At 36.6% G+C, this 25,110-nt stretch overlaps 2 protein-coding genes across 3 annotated transcripts in view; one reads left to right on the top strand and one right to left on the bottom strand.

Moving 5' to 3' along the window:
* gsk3ba (glycogen synthase kinase 3 beta, genome duplicate a) overlaps positions 1–10,483 on the top strand; it is a 100,157-nt gene extending 89,674 nt beyond the window's left edge. The window contains exons 8-11 of one of the 2 annotated variants that reach the window (XM_052141999.1): positions 282–377; positions 6,055–6,241; positions 6,432–6,527; positions 8,280–10,483. In XM_052141999.1, coding sequence (XP_051997959.1) covers positions 282–377; positions 6,055–6,241; positions 6,432–6,527; positions 8,280–8,350 — 450 coding nt within the window. In that variant the 3' untranslated portion in view covers positions 8,351–10,483. Of the gene's footprint in view, positions 1–281; positions 390–6,054; positions 6,242–6,431; positions 6,528–8,279 lie in introns of both variants that reach the window. The other variant, XM_052141998.1, reaches the window with a different exon arrangement.
* Positions 10,484–10,590: 107 nt separating this feature from the next.
* The window catches only part of nr1i2 (nuclear receptor subfamily 1, group I, member 2), a 50,989-nt gene continuing 36,469 nt past the window's right edge, over positions 10,591–25,110 (bottom strand). The window contains exons 5-9 of the mRNA XM_052142000.1: positions 23,792–24,072; positions 23,236–23,381; positions 17,417–17,533; positions 16,956–17,061; positions 10,591–14,910 (exon numbers count right to left, since the gene is read on the bottom strand). Of these exons, the coding sequence (XP_051997960.1) occupies positions 14,772–14,910; positions 16,956–17,061; positions 17,417–17,533; positions 23,236–23,381; positions 23,792–24,072 (789 nt within the window). The 3' untranslated portion in view covers positions 10,591–14,771. The remainder of the gene's footprint in view (positions 14,911–16,955; positions 17,062–17,416; positions 17,534–23,235; positions 23,382–23,791; positions 24,073–25,110) is intronic.

Genomic DNA, 25,110 nt, shown 5'->3' with positions numbered 1-25,110 from the left:
ATAAATACTGTTGAAAATGTGTAGGATTATTTTCACTGTTATAAAATTGAACTGTATTAATATGATGGATTTTTTTTAACATTATGAGATTGAATGCCTGGCTCTAAGCCAATGATAAAACATAAAATCTATGCACTGAAGGATTTAAAAAGTAGCTAAAAATAAATGATAGTTATGGGCAATAGATAAAAAGACATATGACAAAAAGTTAGTTAGTGAAGAAAACCCTTATATTAGCTTAACTGTTGAATAGCTTTCTTTCTCTCATGGTCTTGTTCCAGGTGCTGGGCACTCCCACACGTGAGCAGATTCGGGAAATGAACCCAAACTACACAGAGTTCAAATTCCCACAGATTAAGGCTCACCCATGGACTAAGGTGAGTAAACAGGTACAGGTCAACTATTTTACTACTTCTAGCACAGCCATCTTCACTCCATGTCTTCGTCCACCTAGTTCAACTCGTCATCCTGACTCCCATTTCATTCATATCAATTATCTTTATCCCAAAGGTCCTGCCAACCACACTTTTATTTTTCCCCCTTATAGCTCTGTGTGTGATACCGAAGTGTCCTTATAGAGCTGCCTACATAGGCAGTATTTTATGATGGAGGTGCACGTGTGAATTTCTACAATGCAAAAGGCTAATTATGCTGCTTCCTCAGAGTAGATACTTCAGTAAGTGTTATGCAGATATAAAAATGAAATATGTCTGGCCATTGCACTTTTATACAATTATGGTACACTAAATTTACCCAACCATGAAAAATAACTTGGTCTCTCACATGCCCCCTGGTGGTCATTGTTTATAGTATATGACTGAACTGCAGGGTGTGTTTGGACTTGTTTCCAATCAAACCCATCCCTCCATGACAGTCTTATCTGCTGTACAGGATATTCCCAAATGTCTGTGACTCCCTGAAAGAGGATGAATTATCTTTCTCCATTGTGTGAAGCCGAGTTAGTTCAATAATTTGAAGCTGTCACACTATTTGCTCCAGGGAAAATGTCTCAGTATAGGGTTATTTTTTAAAAGCCAGTGTCTGTATAGACAAATACCTTAAAGGATTGACTACAAAAAAGCTTTTGACATTTCCACTGTTATTGCCCAGAAACAGTACAGATTAATTTAACAGATTCATAATGGGAAATTAATGGGCCAAGTCTCATTTACTGAATACAAACTTAATCCTTAAAGATGCTATATGTAAGATTGATAACAAGCATTTGAAATGGGTACTGCAGTCCAAATTCAAAATATTGGAGAGTTGTCTGCCCCAACCCAGACTTGAAGCTAATGCGGGTTGCCAGAATGTTGACAAAGCAAATTAGCCAACTCAGCATCTGTTTTAAATAATTTTTCATCTTACAAAGGCATCTCCAATATTTTTCCTTGTTTTACTAAACCTCTGGTCATGGTGGTTTTTAGACAGATGGCAATGATTTTTAGGTCAGGTGGAATCTGTTATCTCTGATCAAGTTTGTTTGCTGGCTTCCATGGCTGCAGCACACAGTGTTGTTTGCCTTCAAACTTGTTCAAATCTGGCAACCTGGTGGTGTCAATTTACTGTTTCTGCACATATATATGTATCTAATATATGTATCCATATGTGTACTGTTTTTGACCATTATGTTCATATGCCTTATTAACCCAATCAGTGACTTTCATAATTAATGTTAGATTAATTTATTGACCACGTTTAAATGCACATAATTTCTAACCAAGGTCCATATTCTCATTTAACCTTTATTCTAAAAAGTGGGTATTTCTGTTAAAGGAATATTCTGGGTTCAATACAAGTTAAGGTCAATCTACACCATTTGTGGTATAATGTAGTCTTGTTCCTCCTTTTCTAAAAAAATAAAACATAAAAGTGGTGAGGCACTTACAATGGAAGTGAATATGTCCAATTCTTGAAGGGTTTATATGCAGAAATGTGAAACTTTTAATAATTCTTCTTTTAAAACTCTTGTATTATTTGAGCTGAAAAGTTGTTTATATGGCCATTTAACCCTCTGGGGTCTGAGGGTGTTTTGGGCCCTGGAGAAGTTTTCACATGCCTTGACATTTCTGCTTTTTTCAGTTGCTTAAAAACATTGATGTCTAAAGTCTGATAACACTGTATTCAGCACAAACTGGACTACACTAATATGTGAGCAACATGTATGTATATGTTTGTATATTTGAGAAAATAATGTTTATGCGTGGTTTGAAGTCATTGAAATAAGGCCATATAACACATACTAAACATTTGTCCACAAGACTTTTGAGAACTGGATCTTGTAGCCTAGAGTTTTTGCTACAAAATGATGTGCAAACCATCCTGATCACTCATTCATACAAAACAATATACTAATTTAACTTTTGTAAGACAATTTTAGTGTTAGAAAGGTCATATGCGAGGAGACGTGAACTATTATGAATATTGAGGTGATTCACACCCGAGGAGACAAAAGACCCCTCCCTTGGGCCTATCAATGAGGAATGTGACAGAAAGAGAATGAATGTGAGGAGACTTAATGATCAAAATCAAGTTTTAAGTTAAAAAGTAATCTGACTATACATTTTCTTTACATATTTGAATATATTGTAAAATGCAATTTGTGATCAAAGCTGAATTTTCAGCATCATTACTGTAGTCTTCAGTGTTACATGATCCTTCAGAAATCATTATAAGATGGTCATTTTCTAATATGGGCATATTTAAAGTTCATTTTACTCATTTACACCTGAACAGATATTTGTAAGCACAAGCATTGATGATAATGAGGCAGCATATACACTAGATCAAATATAATCTAAACATTCATATTATTTTATATCATATTACATATCATATTTATATCATATAGCATACAATTTAAACACTTGCTTAGCCGAAACAGCATTTAAATGTAACTAAAACTTGCTTATTAGGAGTCATATTTCAAATGTCAATACTCTGAATCCTGGCTGGCAAGTCTGGAAACAGTCCCACTAGTACAATATGTACGTTTATATAAAATAGCATGTCAACTAAAGAAAATTAAATGACTTACTCTTCTGAAATTGTATCCTCAGTTGGATCAAATCTCTCTTCAAAATATAAACGTTCATCGGAGTCCCGCTCTTCTTCTGAGGAAAAACTGTAACTCTTCGTCACTATCCAGGAGTTTCCTCGCCTGTTTATTGTTACAAACATGCAGAAAAGTTAATTAATTGTGTTTACATCAAACCTCACTGTCGGGAGCGTTTACCATTTGATTTGATCGTCTCAGCACATTAGCATATGAATGGCCCTCTGCCCGTGGGTGTGATCATATTAGTGATAAATTAGCTGAGCCAGGAAAACTGTACATTGCTTTGTTTCATACAGATTACATAGCAGGAGAATATTTGTTTTAAATTTGAATAGTTTTATTTAAAAGTAGAAATGTTAAGCTTTCTTAGACATATGTTTCATGTTTGTGTGATAAGTATTGGCGGCGTTTCAGTTCATTTTTGTGACGCGTTTCAGAAATATGCTCGTGGAGACAGAGACGTCTGATAGCTGACCCTTTTTATTTTCTTTATTTTACAAAAGCATAAGGTTTTGTTGTTATTGTGAGTGTACACAAATAAAAGTAGACCCTTTCTAGTCTCTAATGATGGCTTACACTTATCTGTATGCCCAAAAATGACGGAGTATTTTAAGTTGTTTCCGCTGTAATGACGAAAATATCACGTCAGCACGTCCGTCAACCCCAGAGGGTTATGGGTTTATGCCATTACGTTGTCATGGCAACGAAGTTGTAAAATTGGCTATAACTTTAAACAGAAAATGTTAGCAAGCGATTTTATCACACTAAAGTCATGTGTAAAGTCACAATGTTTTATGTCTTGTGGCTACACTTTTGAAACAGTGAGTATTTTAATGTTTACAGATTGGCCTCATTCACTTCCATTGTAAATGCCTCACAGTAACCCAGATTTTAATAAAACAAATTTAAAGAAAAGACAAGACAAGTGGAAATGAATTTTTGTAGTATTCAACTTTTTGCCACAAAGTCTGTTGATTGAGCTGAACATGAATTGAACCTGGAATTTCCTTTAACATGGTAATAATATTCTGAATAAAAGGAGACATGCATTCTTTTCCTGTATTGTGTTCTGCTCGCTCTTCCCATTTATTACACTGCGAAGTAATTTATTTTCATTGATGTCCTTATCAGTAGCAGATGAGATGCTGAAGAATGTTTAGATTTTGAAAATTGCACTGGCATACCGATACATGGGCACAAGATTTTGTTAGCATATATTTCAGTTGCTTTATGCAGTTTCTGCCTCATTTACAGTGCACCCATAAAGTATTCACATTTTGTTATGTTACAGCCTTATTCCAAAATGGATTTTATTCATTATTTTCCTCAAAATTCTACAAACAATACCCCATAATGACAACTTGAAATAAGTTTGTTTGAAATCTTCGTAATTTTATTAAAAATTCAAAACGAAACAAATCACATGTACATAAGTATTCACAGCCTTTGCCATGACACTCAAAATTGAGCTCAGATGCATCCTGTTTACACTGATAATCCTTGAGATGTTTCTACAACATGATTTAGAAAGGCACACACCTGTCTATATAAGGTCACACAGTTAAAAGTGCACGTCAGAGCACAAACCAAGCCATGAAGTCCAAGGAATTGTCTGTGGACCTCCGAGACAGGATTGTATCGAGGCACAGATCTGGGAAAGCTGCATTGAAGGTCCCAATGAGCACAGTGGCCTCCATCATCTGTAAATGGAAGAAGTTTGTAACCACCGGGACTCTTCCTAGAGCTGGCCGCCCAGCCAAACTGAGCGATCGGGGGAGAAGGTCCTTAGTCAGGGAGGTGACCAAGAACCCGATGGTCACTCTGACAGAGCTCCAGCATTTCTCTGTGGAGAAACCATCTCTGCAGCACTCCACCAATCAGGCCACTCCTCAGTAAAAGGCATATGACAGCCCACTTGGAGTTTGCCAAAAGGCGCCTGAAGGACTCTCAGACCATGAGAAACAAAATTCTCTGGTCTAATGAAACAAAGATTGATCTCTTTATCCTGAATGTCAAGTGTCATGTCTGGAGGAAACCTCATCACCTGGCCAATACCATCCCTACAGTGAAGCATGGTGGTGGCAGCATCATGCTGTGGGGAAGTTTTTCAGCGGCAGGAACTGTGAGACTAGTCAGGATCGAGGTAAAGATGAATGCAGCAATGTACAGAGACATTCTTGTTGAAATCCTGCTCCAGAGCACTCTGGACCTCAGACTGTGGTGAAGGTTCATCTTCCAACAGGACAACGACCCTAAGCACACAGCCAAGATAAAAAAGGAGTGGCTACAGAACAACTCTGTGAGTGTCTTTGAGTGGCCCAGCCAGAGCCCAGACTTGAATCCAATTGAACATCTCTGAAGAGATCTGAAAATGGCTGTGCACTGACGCTCTCCATCCAACCTGATGGAGCTTGAGAGGTCCTGCAAAGAAGAATGGGAGAAACTGCCCAAAATAGGTGTGCCAAGCTTGTAGCATCATACACAAAAAAGAGGCTGTAATTGATGCCAAAGGTGCTTCAACAGAGTATTGAGCAAAGGCTGTGAATACTTATGTACATGTGATTTTTATTTTTTATTCTTAATACATTTTTTACAAGATTTGCAAAGATTTTAAACAAACTTCTTTCACGTTGTCATTATGGGGTATTGTTTGTAGAATTTTGAGGAAAATAATTAATTTAATACATTTTGGAATAAGGCTGTAACATAACAAAATTTGGAAAAAGTGAAGCGCTATGAATACTTTCCGGATGCACTGTATATGCAGGATCAAATCCACTGAATTTAGTTATTATATCTGATTGGACGTGCATTTTATAAACGAGGCCCCTGCTGTTTATTGATACTGATTTCAGAAAAAATACCCTTTTTTTTAAATATGAAATAGCACATAAATGAATCACAGTAGCATTCTGCATTTAGGTTTGTTTACTTGTTAAACTTAAGATACTTCATGTGTTGATTGGGTGTCTGACTGTCTTCTGATTGGTTTATAGGTGTTCCGACCCCGTACGCCTCCTGAAGCCATTGCGTTGTGCTCCCGACTATTGGAGTACACACCCACTGCTAGACTGACCCCACTAGAGGCCTGCGCTCATTCCTTTTTTGATGAACTGCGGGATCCAAATGTAAAACTTCCTAATGGACGTGAGAAACCATCCCTGTTCAATTTCACAACTCAAGGTTTGATGTTATTTCATATTGCTTTTATCAATACACAATGCTAATGATTTGCTGTCAAATGCATGTTGAGGATAATCAGGATCAGTTGTTTTATGATAAACAAGAAAGAACAAATTTTTTTAAATCTCTGACTGCAAACCCTTGTTCTGTTTTTCTGTTTTAATCCCTTTACTCTCTTTTGTTCACTCAGAGCTGTCCAGTAACCCCTCCCTGGCCTCTATCCTAATTCCTGCTCATGCACGTAACCAGACAGGGTCTACTCCCACCAATGCCTCTGCCACTTCAGGTTAGTCCTTGATTTTGCCCCTTGTTTATACCCTTTTCAGGTCAAGGTCATGGAAAGCATAACAGGGAATTTTTTATTTTTTATTTCCAGGCCTGGAAATGTCATGGAAAGCAATAATATTTTAAAGGAATAGTTCACCCAAAAATATTAAATAATGTTATCATTCACTCATCCTTATTTTGTTCCAAACCCATATGACTTTCTTTCTTCCATGGAACATAAAAGGCTGAATGTTAGGGATTGACAGCCAAACAAATTAACAAAGTAAATTATGATAGAATTGTCCTTTTTGGTTGAGATAACTATCCCTTTGTAAAAGTTATGAACCATCATGGAATTTTTTTAGTAGCGAAATGTCTTTTCTAGTCATGATCTACAATATTTTTTTGGCTCAAATTGACTCTTTGTGGTCTCTAATCAAGAACGACTGGAAGTTTTTTGTCAAAAAAGTGTTTAGTATCATTTTAAAGAAAACTTTCTCAGATATTTTAATTATGTAGATTATGATACATTCTGAGACTCTCAGTTTAAGAAATTTCTGAAAATCACAAAAAATATTTAAAAACAATTACCCCCCATCATGTCACCTGTAACTGAGTAAAATTTAGCGTTGATACGACAAAGCAATCCAAAGTTATAGCATTAAACAAATGATTTGTCCTAGTGTCTAAAAAGTCTCCCAAGTGCCCAAAAGCCTCTCCAAACAAACAAAACATAATTATACATAGGAAATAATTACACATGCAAATACAACAGTGACTAAAGGTTTGCATAGCATGCAAACATGAGTTTAGTAATGAGATTTCACATGAGTTTCATTCTGTGCCATTTGAGCCATCATTGAGTTTGTATCATGTACTTGGCACCATCTATTGGTGGCCAAATGTAATTAGAGTGATTGATCACATGACTCTCTGCCCAAACGTGGAGGACTATCACCACTGTTTGGAGCAATCTAAACCCAATCTGATTGGTTTAATGTTCCATGATGCACATGTTTGCTTACTAGTTTGTAGCCAGATGCTGTGTGCACATTGTGCTTTGTGGGGGTTATCTAATGATCTATCTTTTCTTTACTTCTTTGTGTGTGAGCTTGTTAGATATGTTAACTTGTGAGATAATCACCTCCTTTAATTAATATTATGTGATATTTTATGTTCTGTTTATTTCTCTAGAAGTTATAAGCAAAAACACTGCATATGAGCAACACCTGTTCACATGAAACATGTATGTCAAAGTCATATACAGTACTTCCATAAAGGAATTGGACACAAAACATGAATGTCATTGCATTAGTTAACAAAAAATCTAACCTAGTGAAATTAAATTTAAAGAAAGATTCAATAAAAAAGATGTTTGTTGGGTTTTAAATTAATAAACAATTGGTATTTTCCTCAAAATTAAGACAAAATGTATTCAGACTACTTTCTGGTTGTCAGACTTGTCGATAGTTAATGAACCTTTATGAACTTGACGGAACTTTCACATGTTCACTAAAAATCGCCTTTTGACCAGTTGATTAATAATAATGGCAAAAATGGCACAAGTTATTTCTGAGAAAAGGTCTAGTATCATTTGTTGGCAGATGCCATTTTGTTTGATATTTTGTTTTCTAATGCAATACAATTCATACATTTGGTTCGTTAAGTGTCCAAAATTGACCAAAAAATTTTTGGCCCACAGTACCTCACTGTTCTCATGTATTTCAAAGTAGAAAATGTGTTATAATAAGGCTTTTCTCTTTGCATCCAGATGCCAATAGTGGAGAGCGTGGTCAGACCACAACTGCTGCCTCCGCCTCCGCCTCCAACACCTCCACCTGAGAGCCCAGCCAATCAGACCTGACCCACTCTCCAAGGCCACGCTCACCCCCTCTGCTCACCAGCTTAATGGGCAGGATTTGAATAATGTAAACACCACTTTTATTCAGACTGCAAGAGCCAACCTTCAGTTATATCTTTTATTATGAAGTCCCGAAAGAGTTCAAAATTAAACATGGAAAAGCCTCGTCTAGTGTATCTAGCGACAGAGTGACAGGAAGAGAGAGCAGTGAGAAATTGGGGGGGGTCAAACCATAAAAACTGGTCTGTGACCAGCCGGAACGTTGTTCATTCTCAGAGAACAATCTTGTTATCTAAGCAATCTGGTAGCCAGATCCTTCCACTTCCTTTTCATTTATTTGGACTCTCCTTCTCTCATCTGGTCTGTCTCGATCTACACATTCTATCTCTCTTTCCTCCATTTCATCTGTTTTGGGGCCTCTCATAGAGCATCACTTGAATTTGGTTAGGAGCACCCTATATACACCCCGTATACATATATACTGTATGTATGTAGTGTGTATGTATATTTACAAAACAATGCCACCTACAAAACGAGGAAATAATGCAACACAAATCGTAATACTATAATAATTGTATCTAATAAACTATTAAGGCACGCTTACCATACACAAGAGGTATAAAAGTAAACGCTAAACAAAACTGCATGTTCCAACAAAAAAGCCAACCGAGAAATACGGCGTGATGATTTAAGAGTTTTAAGTGCTTTCAAGCCATTCTGTTAGACGTTATCAACATGCCTCTATCTCTGTGTTCTTGTATGATATATACATTCACAGTTTATATATTACTTTGCATTATGTAATATGTATATATATATATATATATATATATATATTATATATACATACACACTGGCAGCCAAAAGTTTGGAGTAATGTACAGATTTTGCTCTTTTGGAAGGAAATCAGTACTTTAAAATCACCAAGTTGCATTCAGCTGATCAGAAAGTATAGTCAGGACATTACTGATGTAAAAAACTGCACCATCACTATTTGAAAAAAGTCATTTTGGATCAAATCTAAACAGGCCCCATTTCCAGCAGCCATCACTCCAACACCTTATCCTTGAGTAATCATGCTAAATTGCCAATTTGGTACTAGAAAATCACTTGTCATTATATCAAACGCAGCAGAAAGCTTTTTGATTTGTTAAATTAAGCTTAACATTGTCTTTCTGTTTGTTTTTGAGTTGCCACAGTATGCAGTAGACTGGCATGTCTTAAGTTCAATATTAGGCCAAAAATGGCAGAAAAGAAGCTTTCTCTTGAAACTCATCAGTCAATCATTGTTTTGAGGAATGAAGGCTATACAATGCTTGAAATTGCCAAAAATCTAGAGATTTCATACAAAGGTGTACACTACAGTCTTCAAAGACAAAGGACAACTGGCTCTAACAAAGACAGAAGGAGTTGTGGAAAGCCAGATGTACAATTAAAAAAGAGGATAAGTGCATCAGAGTCTCTAGTTTGAGAAATAGATGCCTCGCATGTTCTCAGCTGACAGCTTCATTGAATTCTACCTGCTCAACACCAGTTTCATGTACAACAGTAAAGAGAAGAGTCAGGGGTGCAGGCCTTATGGGAAGAACTTCAAAGAAAAAGCCACTTTTGACACAGAAAATCAAAAAGAAAATGTTAAAGTGGGCAGAGAAGCACAGACATTGGTCAACAGATAATTGGAAAAGAGTGCTATGGATCTTAACCCCATTGAGCATTTGTGGGATCAACTAGACTGTAAGCTGCGTGAGAAGTGCCCAACAAGACAGCCACATCTATGGCAAGTGTTACAGGAAGTGTGGGGTGAAATGTCACCAGAGTATCTGGACAAACTGACAGCTAGAATATCAAGGATCTGCAAAGCTGCTGTCCTTGCTGCACATGGAGGATTTTTTGATGAGAAGTCTTTGAGGTAGTTTAAGTTCTGAATATTTATTTCAAATTGTAATAGTTCTTTTTCAAGTTATTAATGTCCTGACTTTACATTGTGATTAGTTGAATGACACTTTGGTGAATAAAGTACCAATTTCTTTCCATAAGAGCAAAATCTCTACATTATTCCAGCATTATATATATATATATATAAATATAATATTATATTTAGATATATATACAGTATCTCACAAAAGTGAGTACACCCCTCACATTTTTGTAAATATTTGATTATAGCTTTTCATGTGACAACACTGAAGAAATGACACTTTGCTGCAATGTAAAGTAGTGAATGTACAGCTTCTATAACAGTGTACATTTGCTATCCCAGCAAAATAACAACAAATCTGGCAACAAAAGTGAGAACACCATTAGTGAAAATGTCCAAATTGGACCCAAAGTGTCAATATTTTGTGTGGCCACCATTGACTCTAGGCAAGACACACTTGTCTTTGTACTCCTCACCTGGTTTCCGCCCCACACGCTTGACACCATCTGAACCAAATAAGTTTATCTTGGTCTCATCAGACCACAGGACATGGTTCCAGTAATCAATGTCCTTAGTCTGCTTGTTTTCAGCAAACTGTTTGCGGGCTTTCTTGTGCATCATCTTTAGAAGAGGCTTCCTTCTGGGACAACAGCAATGCAGACCAATTTGATGCAATGTGCGGCGTATGGTCTGAGCACTGACAGACTGACCCCCCCACCCCTTCAACCTCTGCAGCAATGCTGGCAGCACTCATATGTCTATTTCCCAAAGACAACCTCTGGATATGATGCTGAGCAAGTGCACTCAGCTTTGTTCGACCATGACAAGGCCTGTTCTGAGTGGAACCTGTCCTGTTAAACCGCTGTATGGTCTTGGTCACCGTGCTGCAGCTCAGTGTCAGGGTCTATGCAATCTTCTTATAGCCTAGGCCATCTTTATGTAGAGCAACAATTCTTTTTTTTCAGATCATCAGAGAGTTCTTTGCCATGTTGAACTTCCAGTGACCAGTTTGAGGGAGTGTGAGAGAGATGACACCAAATTTAACACACCTGCTCCCCATTCACAACCGAGACCTTGTAACACTAACGAGTCACATGACAGGGAAAATGGCTAATTGGGCCCAATTTGGACATTTTTACTTAGGGGTGTACTCACTTTTGTTGCCAGCGGTTTAGACATTAATGGCTGTGTGTTGTGTTATTTTGAGGGGACAGCAAATTTACACTGTTATACAAGCTGTACACTCACTACTTTACATTGTAGCAAAGTGTCATTTCTTCAGTGGTCACATGAAAAGATATTATCAAATATTTACAAAAATGTGAGGGGTGTACTCACTTTTGTGAGAGACTGTATATTATATTTAGATATATATCTAGCATCATTCGTTCAGAATCCATCATGGTTTTGCAGTGGAGCAGCTAATTTTGCTGCTGACCAAAAATATACAGGATGTATATGACTAAGAACTTGGACACTCTACTTGAGCAGTTTTCTACAAAAATACAACCTCCTTTCGTGCTGCTTTCTGTTCGCCCCATAAGAATTATAGACTTCCTTCCTGTCCTAAACTCCTCCCCTCTTTTGTTATTTATTGTCGCATGTGCGTTGATATCGTAATATTCAAAAATACATGTTAGGCATTGTTCTTATTCACACAGCTTAACAAAAGGAATGAAGAAATATTCATAAAAGCATCAATATTTGTTTCTCGTTTGAAAACGAATTCAATTTCATGTTCTGGTTGGCAGAGTAAACTCATGAACTATCTTTGTTTTGTTTTTTAAGCCTGTGCTCCATTTACAATGTTAAACTGTAGTGGCTGTGTTGTTATAACCACTACATGAGCATTTCTTTCTTTTCTTTATCTTGTCTCAACCTGCATATGGAAGAAATTTACTTTTTTTCTTAAAACGTCTTAATATGCAAAGTATAACAGTACAAAAAAATGTACAAACAAAAAACCATGTTTATACAGTACAGCACAGTTGCTCTTCACCAAATTCTGTACTTTTTATTTTTGTTAGGTTTTTTTGTATAATTTTTTTGAGCGTGTGTGTGAATGTGTGTATGCGTGTGTTCTGCTATATAAATATGCTGACCTGAGAACTGTTAATGAATGAAAACAAAAATGAGGGATTAAATGAAAAAAAAAAAAACAGATTTAAAAGATCAGGGCAAAAATGTACTTTTTGTTGGATACTGTAGACAAGGAACTTTCTCCAGCCATATAGTTCTTATCTGTACAGTAGGTGCCAGCTATATTATTGTATCTATAACTAGTAATGTATAGGGTATGTATAGTTTGGAGTGCCTTTGCTTCCATACACTTCCTGTCCCTAGACCACACCCCTTCCTTGCATCACTCAAGACAGACCATGCCCTTTCCCTTCCTGTGACCCTCTGCAAGTGCTGATGATAAGTCAAGTCTCTTGTGCTGGCAAAGTGATGCTCCTGTTCTTTTATAGTAACTACTACCACTTAATTTCCTTCGAAACCACACTCATTTCTAGCATCTCTGTAGATGTTTTTTCTCATTTTGTTTTCAAGTAGCGATCACAATGTTAAAGTATTGGCACAAAGATGTATTTGCGTGTGGACGAAGTAGAGATCAGATCCCACTGTCACAATGTATGTTTTTACACTTGTTCCACTACCAAAGTGAACCAACTACGAGTGTGTTGTGATGTACTGTAACTGCGATATCCCTGGGGGCAATAATGATTTCTTTGTGTTTTTGCTTGTTTATCTCGGCAATGAACAGTATGTTGGCCAGCCAACAGTACGCAGTAGAGATGTCACATCATTCCCTCGTCCCTGCACTCTCTGTGTAAAGCTTGCTTGTAAGATATGCATTCATAGATGTGTTGCTTTCCACGAATGGTGTGACCACTTCTCGTGACTAAAGTTAGAGTAAAATATGTAAAGACACAGGGGTTAAAAATAATTACCAAAATAAAAATAAAAAAACAAAGACAAAAAATTGTTTTAAGGACTGTGGGCTAAATACAGACTTATTGGAATAAGAAAAATGACAAAAAATACAACCTGTATACCATTAATATTACTTGAATGACTCTGTTTGTGACTGAAATTTTATTTTATTTTAAATATATTCTTTTTCTGTGAAGGTATGCTAAATGTCTCCTCTCCTTGTAAATATGTCCGTTTTGGTCCTTGGTGTGACTTGGATTCAGAGACTAGTTACCTGGTACTGTAATTTGCATTAAATAAACAGTAGGATAGCTTGGAAATGACTTTGCATTTGCAATGTGTCTTTATTTTCCCCCGCCTGAACATGCTCCACTACGCTGCTATTTGAATTTCAGTCCAATTTCTCCTTTTTTGGTTTCCACTCCTCTAAGCTGTTCAAAAGGGATTCTGTTGCCAGTCATTTTAAATGATGCCCATATTAGTGTGCATTTCTGTTAGGAAATAAAAACAATTACACATTCTCCAAGTTTCGTAGAATTTTAAACTTTATTTTCCTGAGAGGGACACACGCTAACCGATGTAAATATCAATAACCTGAGTGTATTGTCATGGTCATTTTGTGACAAGTTCTGGGTTTCATCATTAGTTTGCGGTCTCTTAAAATTTCTTTAGAAGAGATTCTTTAAAAGTATAGACATTCATTCATTACACAAAATACAGCAAGTTTTTTTCTAATACAAGAAATTCACAACAGACATGAACGACTAGCTACAACTCTTCAGAAATACAATCACATCACTGGGTGAATCCCACAAAGCTTGTCAAAAGCACATCTGGTGGTCATATTTCATCCCAAAATGAAGAGAAAATAGATACATTTTGCATAATGAAAAAGAAGCCTGTTTTAAGACCTTAAAATTGTTTGCATCTTGAAATTATCATGTTATCATGACAATTAAGCACATCCCCCCAATTGCCAAATGTGGAAAAATTGTGCGATCCTTAGAACTGTCAAAAATGAAAATTTTCTCATCATTTACTCACCCTCATGCCATCCCAGATGTGTATGACTTACTTTCTTCTGCAGAATACAAACAAAGATTTTTAGAAGAATATTTCATATTTCAGATCTGTAGGTCCATACAATGCAAGTGAATTGTGATCAGATCTTTTAAGGTCCAGAAATCACATAAAGGCAGCATAAAAATAATCCATATGACTCCAGTGATTAAATCTTTGTCTTTAGAAGCAATATAATAGGTGTGGGTGAAAAACAGGTGAAAGTCCTTTTTTTACTATAACTCTTCACTTTCACATTCAAAACACCAATTATAAAAATACAATTTCACAAGATACCATATGTGTTGCTGTTCAGTAGTTCAGTGTCAGTAGGCACAAAGTCCTTAACTGCTTCTCAAGGCCCCTCTCAAACATCCTCAATCTTTAACATCCTCAGATGAAGGTAAAAGCAGCACGGATGTGCACAGCTGCTAATAGCGTGCTAAAGATTTCAAGGCCTGTAATTAGAGTCTCATCAACTCTGTAAAATCTTAACTGTCTTTGCTTACAATTTCCAACAAAAGGGGTGACACAGGCTGAATGTCCTGGATTTTCAACACCTGTTTAGTGTACTCTTCATTCATACTCCTCATCTCAGTCAGGCACGCCACGATCTTTGGGTACAGCAGACTAGTCAAGGAGAAGATTCAAATCAAAGAAAGTTTCACGAAAGACAATGTTTATGTTAAAATATAAATCAAGTATATAGCACCTTTCCAAATCTCAGGGACACGTTATATTCCAGATAATACGCACAGGAAACATCCGTACTATGCTCATGTTTATTTGGTACCAGGTTAATACAAGTGATTTTAACCTTTAAAAACTGTACATGGGTGTTTCGCCCATAAACGTATAAATTATATAATTGCAGTAGTACACACTTAAAAGTCATTAACCATATCATACTGTTAATGTGTTGTACTTGCTATAGTTTACTTCCACATTTCCTCTTTCGTCAAATATCAATTGTAAATCAAATAAAATCTCTGAAACCACCTTAAAGGGATAGTTCACCCAAAAATGAAATTCTCTCAGCATGTACTCACCCTTATATCATGCCAGATGTGTATAACTGACTTTCTTCTGCTGAACACAAATGAAGATTTTTAGAAGAATATCTCAGCTCTGTTGGTCCATAAAATGCATGTGAATGGTGATCAGAACTTTGTTGCCCAAAAAATCAGATAAAGGCAGCATAAAAGTAATCCATACAACTCCAGTGGTTTAATCCATGTCTTCTGAAGTAATCCAGTTGGTTTTGGGTGAGAAAAGACAAAAGAAAACTGCTTATCTTGAGAGCAGTATCCTTGGCGATCAGGATTAAAAGCTCAATTACACTTTCTATAACGCCATCTAGCGCTCTGCGCATGTGTCAAGCACTAGGATGTGTAATCAAGTTTGAAATAATGATCGTGCCTAAACACTGCACAGGCAAGGTGTACAGTGAAGAAGGAATTACATTTTGGTCTGTTCTCACAAAAAAAAAAGAAGATTAGATTGCTTTTGAAGACATGGAGTCTTATGGATTTCTTTTATGATGACTTCATCTCCTTTTTGGAGCTTCAAAGTTCTGGTCACCATTCACTTCAATTATATGGACCTACAGAGCTGTGATATTCTTCTAAAAATCTTCATTTGTGTTCAGCTGAAGAAAGAAAGTCCTACACATCTGGGATGGCATGAGGGTGAGAAAATCATGAGAGAATATTCCATTTTGGGTGAACTATCCCTTTAAGTAACAAATAGCATTTATAATATATAGGCTATATGCACATGCATATGGGATACTGATAATTCACCATCATTGCACAGAACATCGACAAGATATAGTAGTAATTTGTATTAATATATTATGTTTATATTGTAATAATTAAATAAAAATATCCTGTGATAAAAAACAAAGAAATAGGCCTTATGGAAGTGCAAATATTTATTGTGATTCTGTTACATATCTCAGATCACTAGCGGTCCTATAAACTTTTAGTAACTAAGCAATTATAAAAATATTTTTTATTTTTACATCTTTCATTACAATTTTCACAAGGGAAATTTTGAGAAATATTGAAGAGGTGGGAGGATAGCTGAAAAAAAAAATCTATAAAAAAAAGGTACTGGAATGAGGTCCCCGTTCACTAAAGACCTGAGGTATGTAGGGTTAAGAATTAAATACTTATCACTGGATTTGCCCAAATTTTCTAGGTTAGTAACTTGACACACTTAGTAGCAAGTAAGTTTTATATTCACGAGCAGAAATGTATACAGTATTCTGCTTTATTTTTTCATTAAGTCTGTAAAATAGTTTGTACTTATCTGCACTACACTGTAGTAATAATCTTTACAAAATTATCCTGTTTTCTCATCAATCACTCATGGAAAATGCTGGACAATGATTTACGAAAATGTTTTTCCCCATTATACTGTATAATGCACCTCAGATAACCCCGCCGCTAAACTCACTGCATGCAATAACAAAACAAACTGACAGATCGCTTTACATTTCAGTAGATGGCTCCTTCTGTCTAAGTGGGGGGTTCTTGGCCAGTATGTTGCAACAAGCCCCAGCCTTTTAGATTTTGAGGGATTCAATACCATATTCCAGAGAGAACTGAATGAATAATAAAGTTATAAAATGATGCATGACAGACAGAAAGCAAGAAAAGCGTTGTCCTTACTGTTTATCTGGCTCTGTCCTTTTGGCCTCTATATAGGTTTTCAGTGTGACAGCAAGTATTTCCTGGTTCCGGTCAATCACATTGTGATGTGTCACGCCAGGGCGATCTGTGGATACAATCACAAGAGTAAGGTTAAATGACTGGGAAATTATACAGTGGCCCCAAAAGTATTTGGACATTTAAGCCACACTAAAAAAATTATGAATATCTTTACATTATATATCTAAATATAAAACCAAGTTGAATTTATTTTTAAAATAGAATTATCAAGCAAAAATATGTTTGTTGAGTTTTTAAACTATATAGCAATAGATATATTGTTTAAATTAAGACAAAATGTATTTGGAAAGTTTATGGTTTTCAAACTTTGTCAAACATGTACATAGATATTGTGATCAACAACACCTGAGATTACTCCAACTATACACACACGCACACACCACTGTTCATGTTTTAAGTACCTGCTGAGAAAAGTGAGATAGCCTGCATCAGAACGTACTCCTCTTCATGCAAGTGCAGTTTTCGCAGTGTGTAATGGAAATTCTTCATAGGGTCCAGCAGATGGCGCTGAAAACCAGCTGGTGAGGAAAAAGATCAAATATGGGCAAATGATAAAGTTTGAAGAAAGGGATTCACTGAATTCTGTTTGCGATGAACAAAGAACATGAGTGGATCTGCAGCATGGACACTTCTATGTACCCTCAAATGAAACACAATTTCATTACCTAGCCAAAACTAAAGTATGTGGACACCCCCTTTTAATGAAAGGGTTTGGCAATTTTAGCTACAGCCATTACTAACAGGTGCATAAACACATGCAATGTCCTTAAAAAAACATTTTAAGTAGAGCGAGGGCCTTTTCTGTCACGCATGACAATACCCCTTTGCACAAAGCGAGTTCCATTAAAAATGGTTAATTAAGTTTAGTGTGGAAGATCTCAATAGGCCTGCACTAAGCCAAGACCTTAACTGCATTGAACACATTTGGTATGAACTGGATTGCTGACTGGAAACCAGGCCACAAAATGAATATGAATAAAATATCTTGAGAAATGGATGAGTTTATATTGAAACTTTTGACTTTCGACTGCAGACTTTGCAGGTATCTTGGCAAATCAGAGCACAATTTAATACATTGTGGAGATCTCTTCTAAAACACTGGAGGAGACAGAGTGAGGTTACTCTTTCTCAGGAGAAAAATCTGAGAAGCAGGAAACCTACACTAAAGTCTTCACTTCATCTCATTGCTGTCTAGTAGAAACTATTAAGATATTAAAGAGATCTCATTTAATTATTTCCTATGGGCTGGCTTACAAATAAAAAAGGTTGAACAGAAGTCCTGTTTGTCTGTTCTAAACAACAAGGGTTAATTAAAATGAGAACAGCTGTTGTGAATGCCTGGTTGCCGGGGATATGACAAAGGACACTACATTTTGGATTACATTTAAGATGGCTGTGTGACAATTACTGACTGCAAGATCATAGTAATAATTATTAGTATTGAGTCTATATTTAATGATATTTCACACACTTCTCTAGCTACTATGAAAACATAATAGTGATAAGGAGCATATATGAAGAAAAAACCAAGGATGGGTTGGAATGGTTTTAACAAAATAATACAAAATACCAACATAAATGTAAATGCTGCAACATACAAAGATTCCAATATACATGGTAAATATTAGGAAGTTTAAATTGTTTGATAACCAACAGGTGGTTAAATCCTATTGGTTTTACTCATAAAAACATGAGGCACTCTTCTATCCAACATTTTTGTCTTTCCCTAAACAACAGGTAACATCAGTTATCAGTCAGTGTTTAGGTCTTTACTTATCCTGGTTATGAAGAGGACACATCATACATTATTTTATTTTTTATATATTTCCTTGAGGTCCACTTATACAGTAAAGTTTAGCATTTTAGGGCCATCTTACAGTCCCTTAGAATTAAGCCTGTTTTTTTTTTTTTTTTTTGCTGCTGTGCCTTCTGTGTAAATACCAGTGTTTGCAAATAGCTGAGAGTTTGCTGTTTAGTCCAGTATATTTTAACTGCTCCACCCTTCAGTACCAGCCTCTGCAATGCCAGCATTACGTTCAAAAAACAATCTATGTTCAAATGTGCTGCTTAAACTGTTTAGATCAGACTAAATTGTTCAGGGACCTTGTTAAAATAAACTTCAGCTGCTAGTTTCTAGCACTGAGATTCTTCAGAAGGATATTAATCTTATCATTAGTTCCTTTGGTGTTTAGGAATTATTGTATCTATTCTACTTCTGCCAGAATTACCCCTAAAAAAAAGAAACAAAACCAGTTAATTCAACTCAGAACAACAAACCAGGTCTTCAGAAGGAGAAGAACAAATAAAAAAGAAGCAGAAATAAATATGAATGATACAAATAACCCTGTATATGACTGTGCAAGCATACTACCCTTACAATAATGCATGTAATTGTGACCTTTCCCTATGGAAGGGTAGACTAGCTTTTGTGAAATGTTGAGCCCTTGTGAAAGGGTAAGCATTGTTTAAACAATGGCTTCCTCTACTAATGATTATCTAAATAATTATTTAGTTAAAACATACAATGACGTTTGTCAAGGAAGCAAACTGATAACCCCTGCAACAACAAAAAAATGGACAACGTCTAATCAATTTGATGGTGCAAACAGACAACCACTTGCGAAAAAAGGGAGCAATGCCTGAAAGATATTAGTGCGAACCAACTACCCTTGCAAATGGGCCATTGCTTCATGCGCTGAGCCAATGGAAACCAACTAACCTTTTTTAAGGGGTAATTGCTCAAAGTATGAGCTATGTGTCTGTGTTGACAGACTACCCTTATCAAGGGGAAATTCTTAAAAACATAATTGATGTGGCTTAGTGAAACAGATTACATTTAGTGCATTTAGGATGATTACATTCAGGAAGTTTTATCAGGGCAGGAGGAAAAATTTATAGTTAATAAACAATTTTTATTCAGTTTTGCACAAATCAACCCGCAGTGGGTTGTTTTGACTCAGCAGCTTGGGTTAGTTATGATGGATTTCTAATGTCAGTGACATTAATGATCCAGTCACTAACCTAGCAGAGTTTGGTTAAAAGCTACCAAACACCGTGACATTTTTTATTTATTTTTTATAGGCCTGTATGTCTCGAAAGACAATTCTTTTGCACCTTACGAGGTCAACTGTAAGTTTTGCAGCACCTAGAATTACGTAGTAGGCCAAACCTTGAGTGACAATCCTTGCCACCTTAATTGCAAGTGAATGCGGTAGCAGCTCCAGAGGTATTCGCTGCTTTTTCTTTGCTTCGCTCCCTCTTGGTCTGCCAGACAGTGTCTTTTCTCCTCACCTCTCCTGAGACCTATTTTCACAGCCTGCTGCCAGCTGAGTCTGTCACCGACAGTTTGCTCCCAGTCACCCGGGTTGATATCGCAGCTCTTCATGTCCCGTTTGCAGACATCTTTGAAGTGCAGGACTGGGCGACCAGTGGCTCATGTGCCTAACGCCAGCTCGCCATGCAAGACATCCTCGAGTACTCTGCCATCCTGCATGCGACGCACGTGTCCAAGCCATCTCAGGCGCCTTTGACTGAGTAGAAAGTACGTGCTAGGAATGTTGGCCATGTTGAGGAATGAGGTGTAGGGAATGTGATCTTGCCATCTGATACTGAGGATGCACCTGAGACAGCGGAGGTGGAATGTGTTTAGTCGGTGTACTTGATGGGCGTATGTTGCCCAAGAATCAGACCCATAGAGGAGGGTCCTAAGGACAAAGGCACAGTACACCTGAACTTTTGTGTTGAGCATTAGGGATTTGTTCTCCCATACTCTTTTGGTCAGTCTGAACATAGCTGTAGATGCTTTCCCAAAATAAATAACCCAGCATAATTTAGTGTAATTTCCAATGAATAACAATTTAAATGGTTTTAGAAATGGTCCTTTCTCAGTAAGCTCCTGAAATTACAGAAGCAAAAAAGGTACAAGGTGTTCTACTTGACAGGCTCAATATTTGGTCAAATCTCAACCAGTTTCACTGCATTTCAATATCTATCTGAAATCTCTATTTTCACTGGCACATAACTTACATTCTTACAGTCTGGAATTAAGGTTAATGTGTGTAATTTCAGTTCTACTAACAGCACAAAATGGAATTCAATTGAAAAACAGTTTTCAAAAAGTTTCCTCAAACATTTTCCCTTTCTTTCATTGGAGTGGAAAACTGCCCCACACTCACACCATTGGTTGAGCCAATGTTGTAGTAATGCTCAAACAAACAAGGTTTTGAAAGCACCACAGAGCCATATATTTACCCCTCCCATGATGTTGTGATATTGACTCGATTACCACTGATTTAAGGCAACTTGATTTCAACTTATCAGGCTAAAACTTCATGACATCCTCCACAGATTCAAACAAGGTAATGTAAAATGCTTCCAGTGTCACCATGTCTTTCACAATGCTCAATAACAAACAAATTGTAATGCTTGAGGTGTGATTTGTCATGTTGGGGAAACATGACAAATTGGGAAAGGAGAATGTATTTTGAAAATTGCACACGCCACCTTTATAATTCAAACACGGAGGCTGTGTTTACATGCCAAGCCAGCCTCAATGCACACATCTGATCTTTTGACACATATGCAATGTTTTGTCCCATTTGTCTACCTCCACTTAATAATACACATAATCCAGTGTGTTTACATTAATAAAATATTCCTCTAAATATATCTATTAAGAATAAAAAAGACATGCTCATTCTTTTCCCACAATTCTCTGGAGATGCTCACTCAATATGCTGCAATTTGACAATTCTGCACATTAAATCAATAAAATTATTAATTCTCATTCAAGTCCTTAACATTCTGTTCAAACAAATGTGCATAAAACTAGCCTTGAGTGTCTCAAAATGTATATGAGGCAGTGCTTTTACCAATGTATTTGCTTTATTGCCATCCCTTTGAATGTTTGTATACTGTATACATAGTGTCTTCTGGCTCCCTTCTTGACATTTTACAACTGCTTGACATATTGCAGATCCAGAATGAATTTGTTTGGACATGCACAGATATAAATGAAGGGTACAGTTGATATTAATGCTATTAATTCTGAAATAAGAGTTGAATTAGACACCAGTTTATAGACTTAGGTTAGGTGACCAGATATCAGAAAATGTTTACATTTAGAACTAGATATGAGTTGTTAAAATATGGATGTGGGGGAAAAAAGTGTATTGACAAAACTCAAATCCAATTTATAGTAAGGGAAAAAGAGTATGACAATAAAATGACATACAAGAACTAAAAAGCTTTTTTTGAAGACATGAAATGCTGCTGGAAATAATCCTGGTTCTGTATATGTCCCCTTTACTTGAGATGTTATTTTTACTCACAGAACTGATACACAACCTCTGTCTCCCTCATTATCTTGAAAAACGTCCCTGCTGTGCCCCTCTCACCTTTCTAGTGCTACAAGGGGTTTCTCGTGATCTTCCCTTCTGTGTTCCTCTCCTCCTATTCCTCTTAACTGGAGCATTATGTTGGTGATAGGAGGCAGTGACCTTTTTCAGTATGTCTCATGGTTTTCATTATTGCCTTGTGTGGCAATGGCTACCTGGCTTTCTTCCTCCTATGCATTGTTCTGTACTATGCATGCAATGTTCACTGAGTATAACAAACACTAAAATACCAATGCATACAATGCAAAATATGTCATCCTTTGTACCTGATAAGGAGTCAACATGAAATCAAAATGTATTTACCAATTTACTGTCTTAATCCATATTCCTGGCATTACTGTGTACAATTCATTGGTGCAAGTTATTTCAATAAAGAAACATGTCTTTTGCAAACTTTGATCAAAATGTATTCACTGATCTGCTCTGAAATTACTTTTCAGCTGATCACAAGTCTCTTCAACCACCTGGCTTCATTCTGTTATGTAACACACACTTTCACAATCCAATCAATTCCTGATGGATAAATCATGTCCTGCCCTACATAACAGAAATCTTGTTAAGCTCAGAAAGTCTCTGTAATTGGTTATTTTATACCCCTTTATTCCCCCTGTTCTAACACTGAAAGGTTATTTTTATATAATTTGTATATTTGTGCTGTTAAAGAAATCAATACAAATGACAATAAACAAATCATTAAATTTATATTACGGAAGTAAAATGAGTTGTTATAAGTGGTTCATGTTGACTTTAATCACTACTTTACGAGCACTCAAAAACAAGTCATATGTACCTCGTTGGTAAATGGAAAATTTGATTACACTCACCTCGCATGGCGTCATCCATGCAGTACTGCAGCGGGCCGCACTCCCAAATGCCTGTTTTCTCATTAAAGAACATGTTGAAGTGAATTAGAATGATCTCAAAGGTCGCACCTTTCAGCAGAGAGATCTGGTCCTCAATAATCAGACCCCTGTCAATTCACACAGAAGAACAACAACATAATTACAAACTTATTAAGCAGTCATAGTAGGCCCACAGTGTTTACACCTGGTAACATCAGTTTTGCGCAATCTGCGTTCATCAAAATACAGGTGTAAAAGGGGGCCAAAATGTTTTATGACCCAACCACTAAATACATTTTGGAGGTAGTCGAAAATGCATGTCGCCAGATCGCATTTGTAGTGTAACTGCTCATTTGTTCTGATGCACAGAACAGCGATAACTGAAAAGACCGCCTTCTCACCACTCAATAATTCACTGCTCTGCCATGATTAACACTGCCATGAGATGCATTTGAGACACATAAATGCCAGATGCAATTGCTGACCTCTCTCACCTAGCCACTCGTAATCAGATCACCCAAGACAGACCTGTATTTACCTGAACATTGAAAGCGTCTTGCCAAAGTTGATGACGTTCTTGATCAAGTATGTGGTGAGGTCTGTAAAATGTGGCAGAGAGGTTAAGATGATGTTGTTAAGCTGCTTCCTTTCATTATTCTCAGGTTGCTTTGAGTTGGATGAAGTGGACGAGCAGGAGGTGAAGCTGATGGCCATATGCATTGTATCTTCAGACACTTTACACATGATTTGATGGGAGTATTTGCTGCTGTCTGGTTCTTGATTCCACTCAGAGATGGCTTTCTGATCCCGATCTAGAGGCTGTGGACAGAAAACCTCTAGGTTCAATCATTAGGCATCAAAAACATTGCTATCTGTAAAGACCCAATGAAATCAAAATGGGAGTTTTGTGGCTTTTAATCCATGTGTATTAGCTTTGAGGACATCTAAATTCTAGTGAAATCCTTATAGTTGAAAAGACTAAATATGCACACTGGGATAAACAAAACTCTCTATAATGGAATTGTACAAAATCATGGTTCACGGCTGTGATGTAACAAACACCTATTGGCTCAAGCCCTTCATTAAGTAAGGCTAAGCAATATGGCTACAAAAAACGTGTATCTCAATAATTTAAAGCCTATTGCCAATATTCCATATACATCCCGATAATTATGTATTTGCTTTGAAATGGCACAAGTTATTTGTTATTTTTTTGTCCATCTGAGGATTCATCACTTCAACCAAACTATTATGGCCAATTAGAATAAAAATGCTTAATACATGAAATAAAAATCTAGATAAAAATAGTGAAAGCATGTTTTTCAGAAATGAGCAGGTTGTTTGTCAAATCAAATCAAATCAAATCAAATCACTTTATTGTCACACTACTATGTACACAAGTGCAACAGTAGGAGAAAGTCTTGTGTGCAGTTCCGAGCAACATAGCATTACCAATTACAATAAACAACATATTTACACAACACAATTTACATAACAAATGTACACATACTTATACAACACAATATACAATGTACAGTAAACAATACACACAATATAGAATACACATACAATAAAAATAAAAAATATGGGTAAGGGTATATAAAAATATATATACAGTCAGTCGTTGAATTGGGGAGAATATATTTGACAGTCCAGTGTGTGGTACAAGATGATGATTAATAAAGTGCAGTGCTGATTGTTGATCGTGAGAGATGAAGTGTTCAACAGTCTGATTGCTTGGGGGAAGAAGCTGTCATGTAGTCGGCTGGTGTGGGTCCTGATGCTGCGATACCGCCTGCCTGATGGTAGCAGTGAGATGAGCCCATGACTCGGGTCGCTGGAGTCTCTGATGATCCT

The sequence above is a fragment of the Xyrauchen texanus genome, chromosome 14 (assembly GCF_025860055.1).
Source record: "Xyrauchen texanus isolate HMW12.3.18 chromosome 14, RBS_HiC_50CHRs, whole genome shotgun sequence".
NCBI lineage: Eukaryota > Metazoa > Chordata > Actinopteri > Cypriniformes > Catostomidae > Xyrauchen > Xyrauchen texanus.
This window is presented reverse-complemented; position numbering and strand designations above follow the sequence as displayed.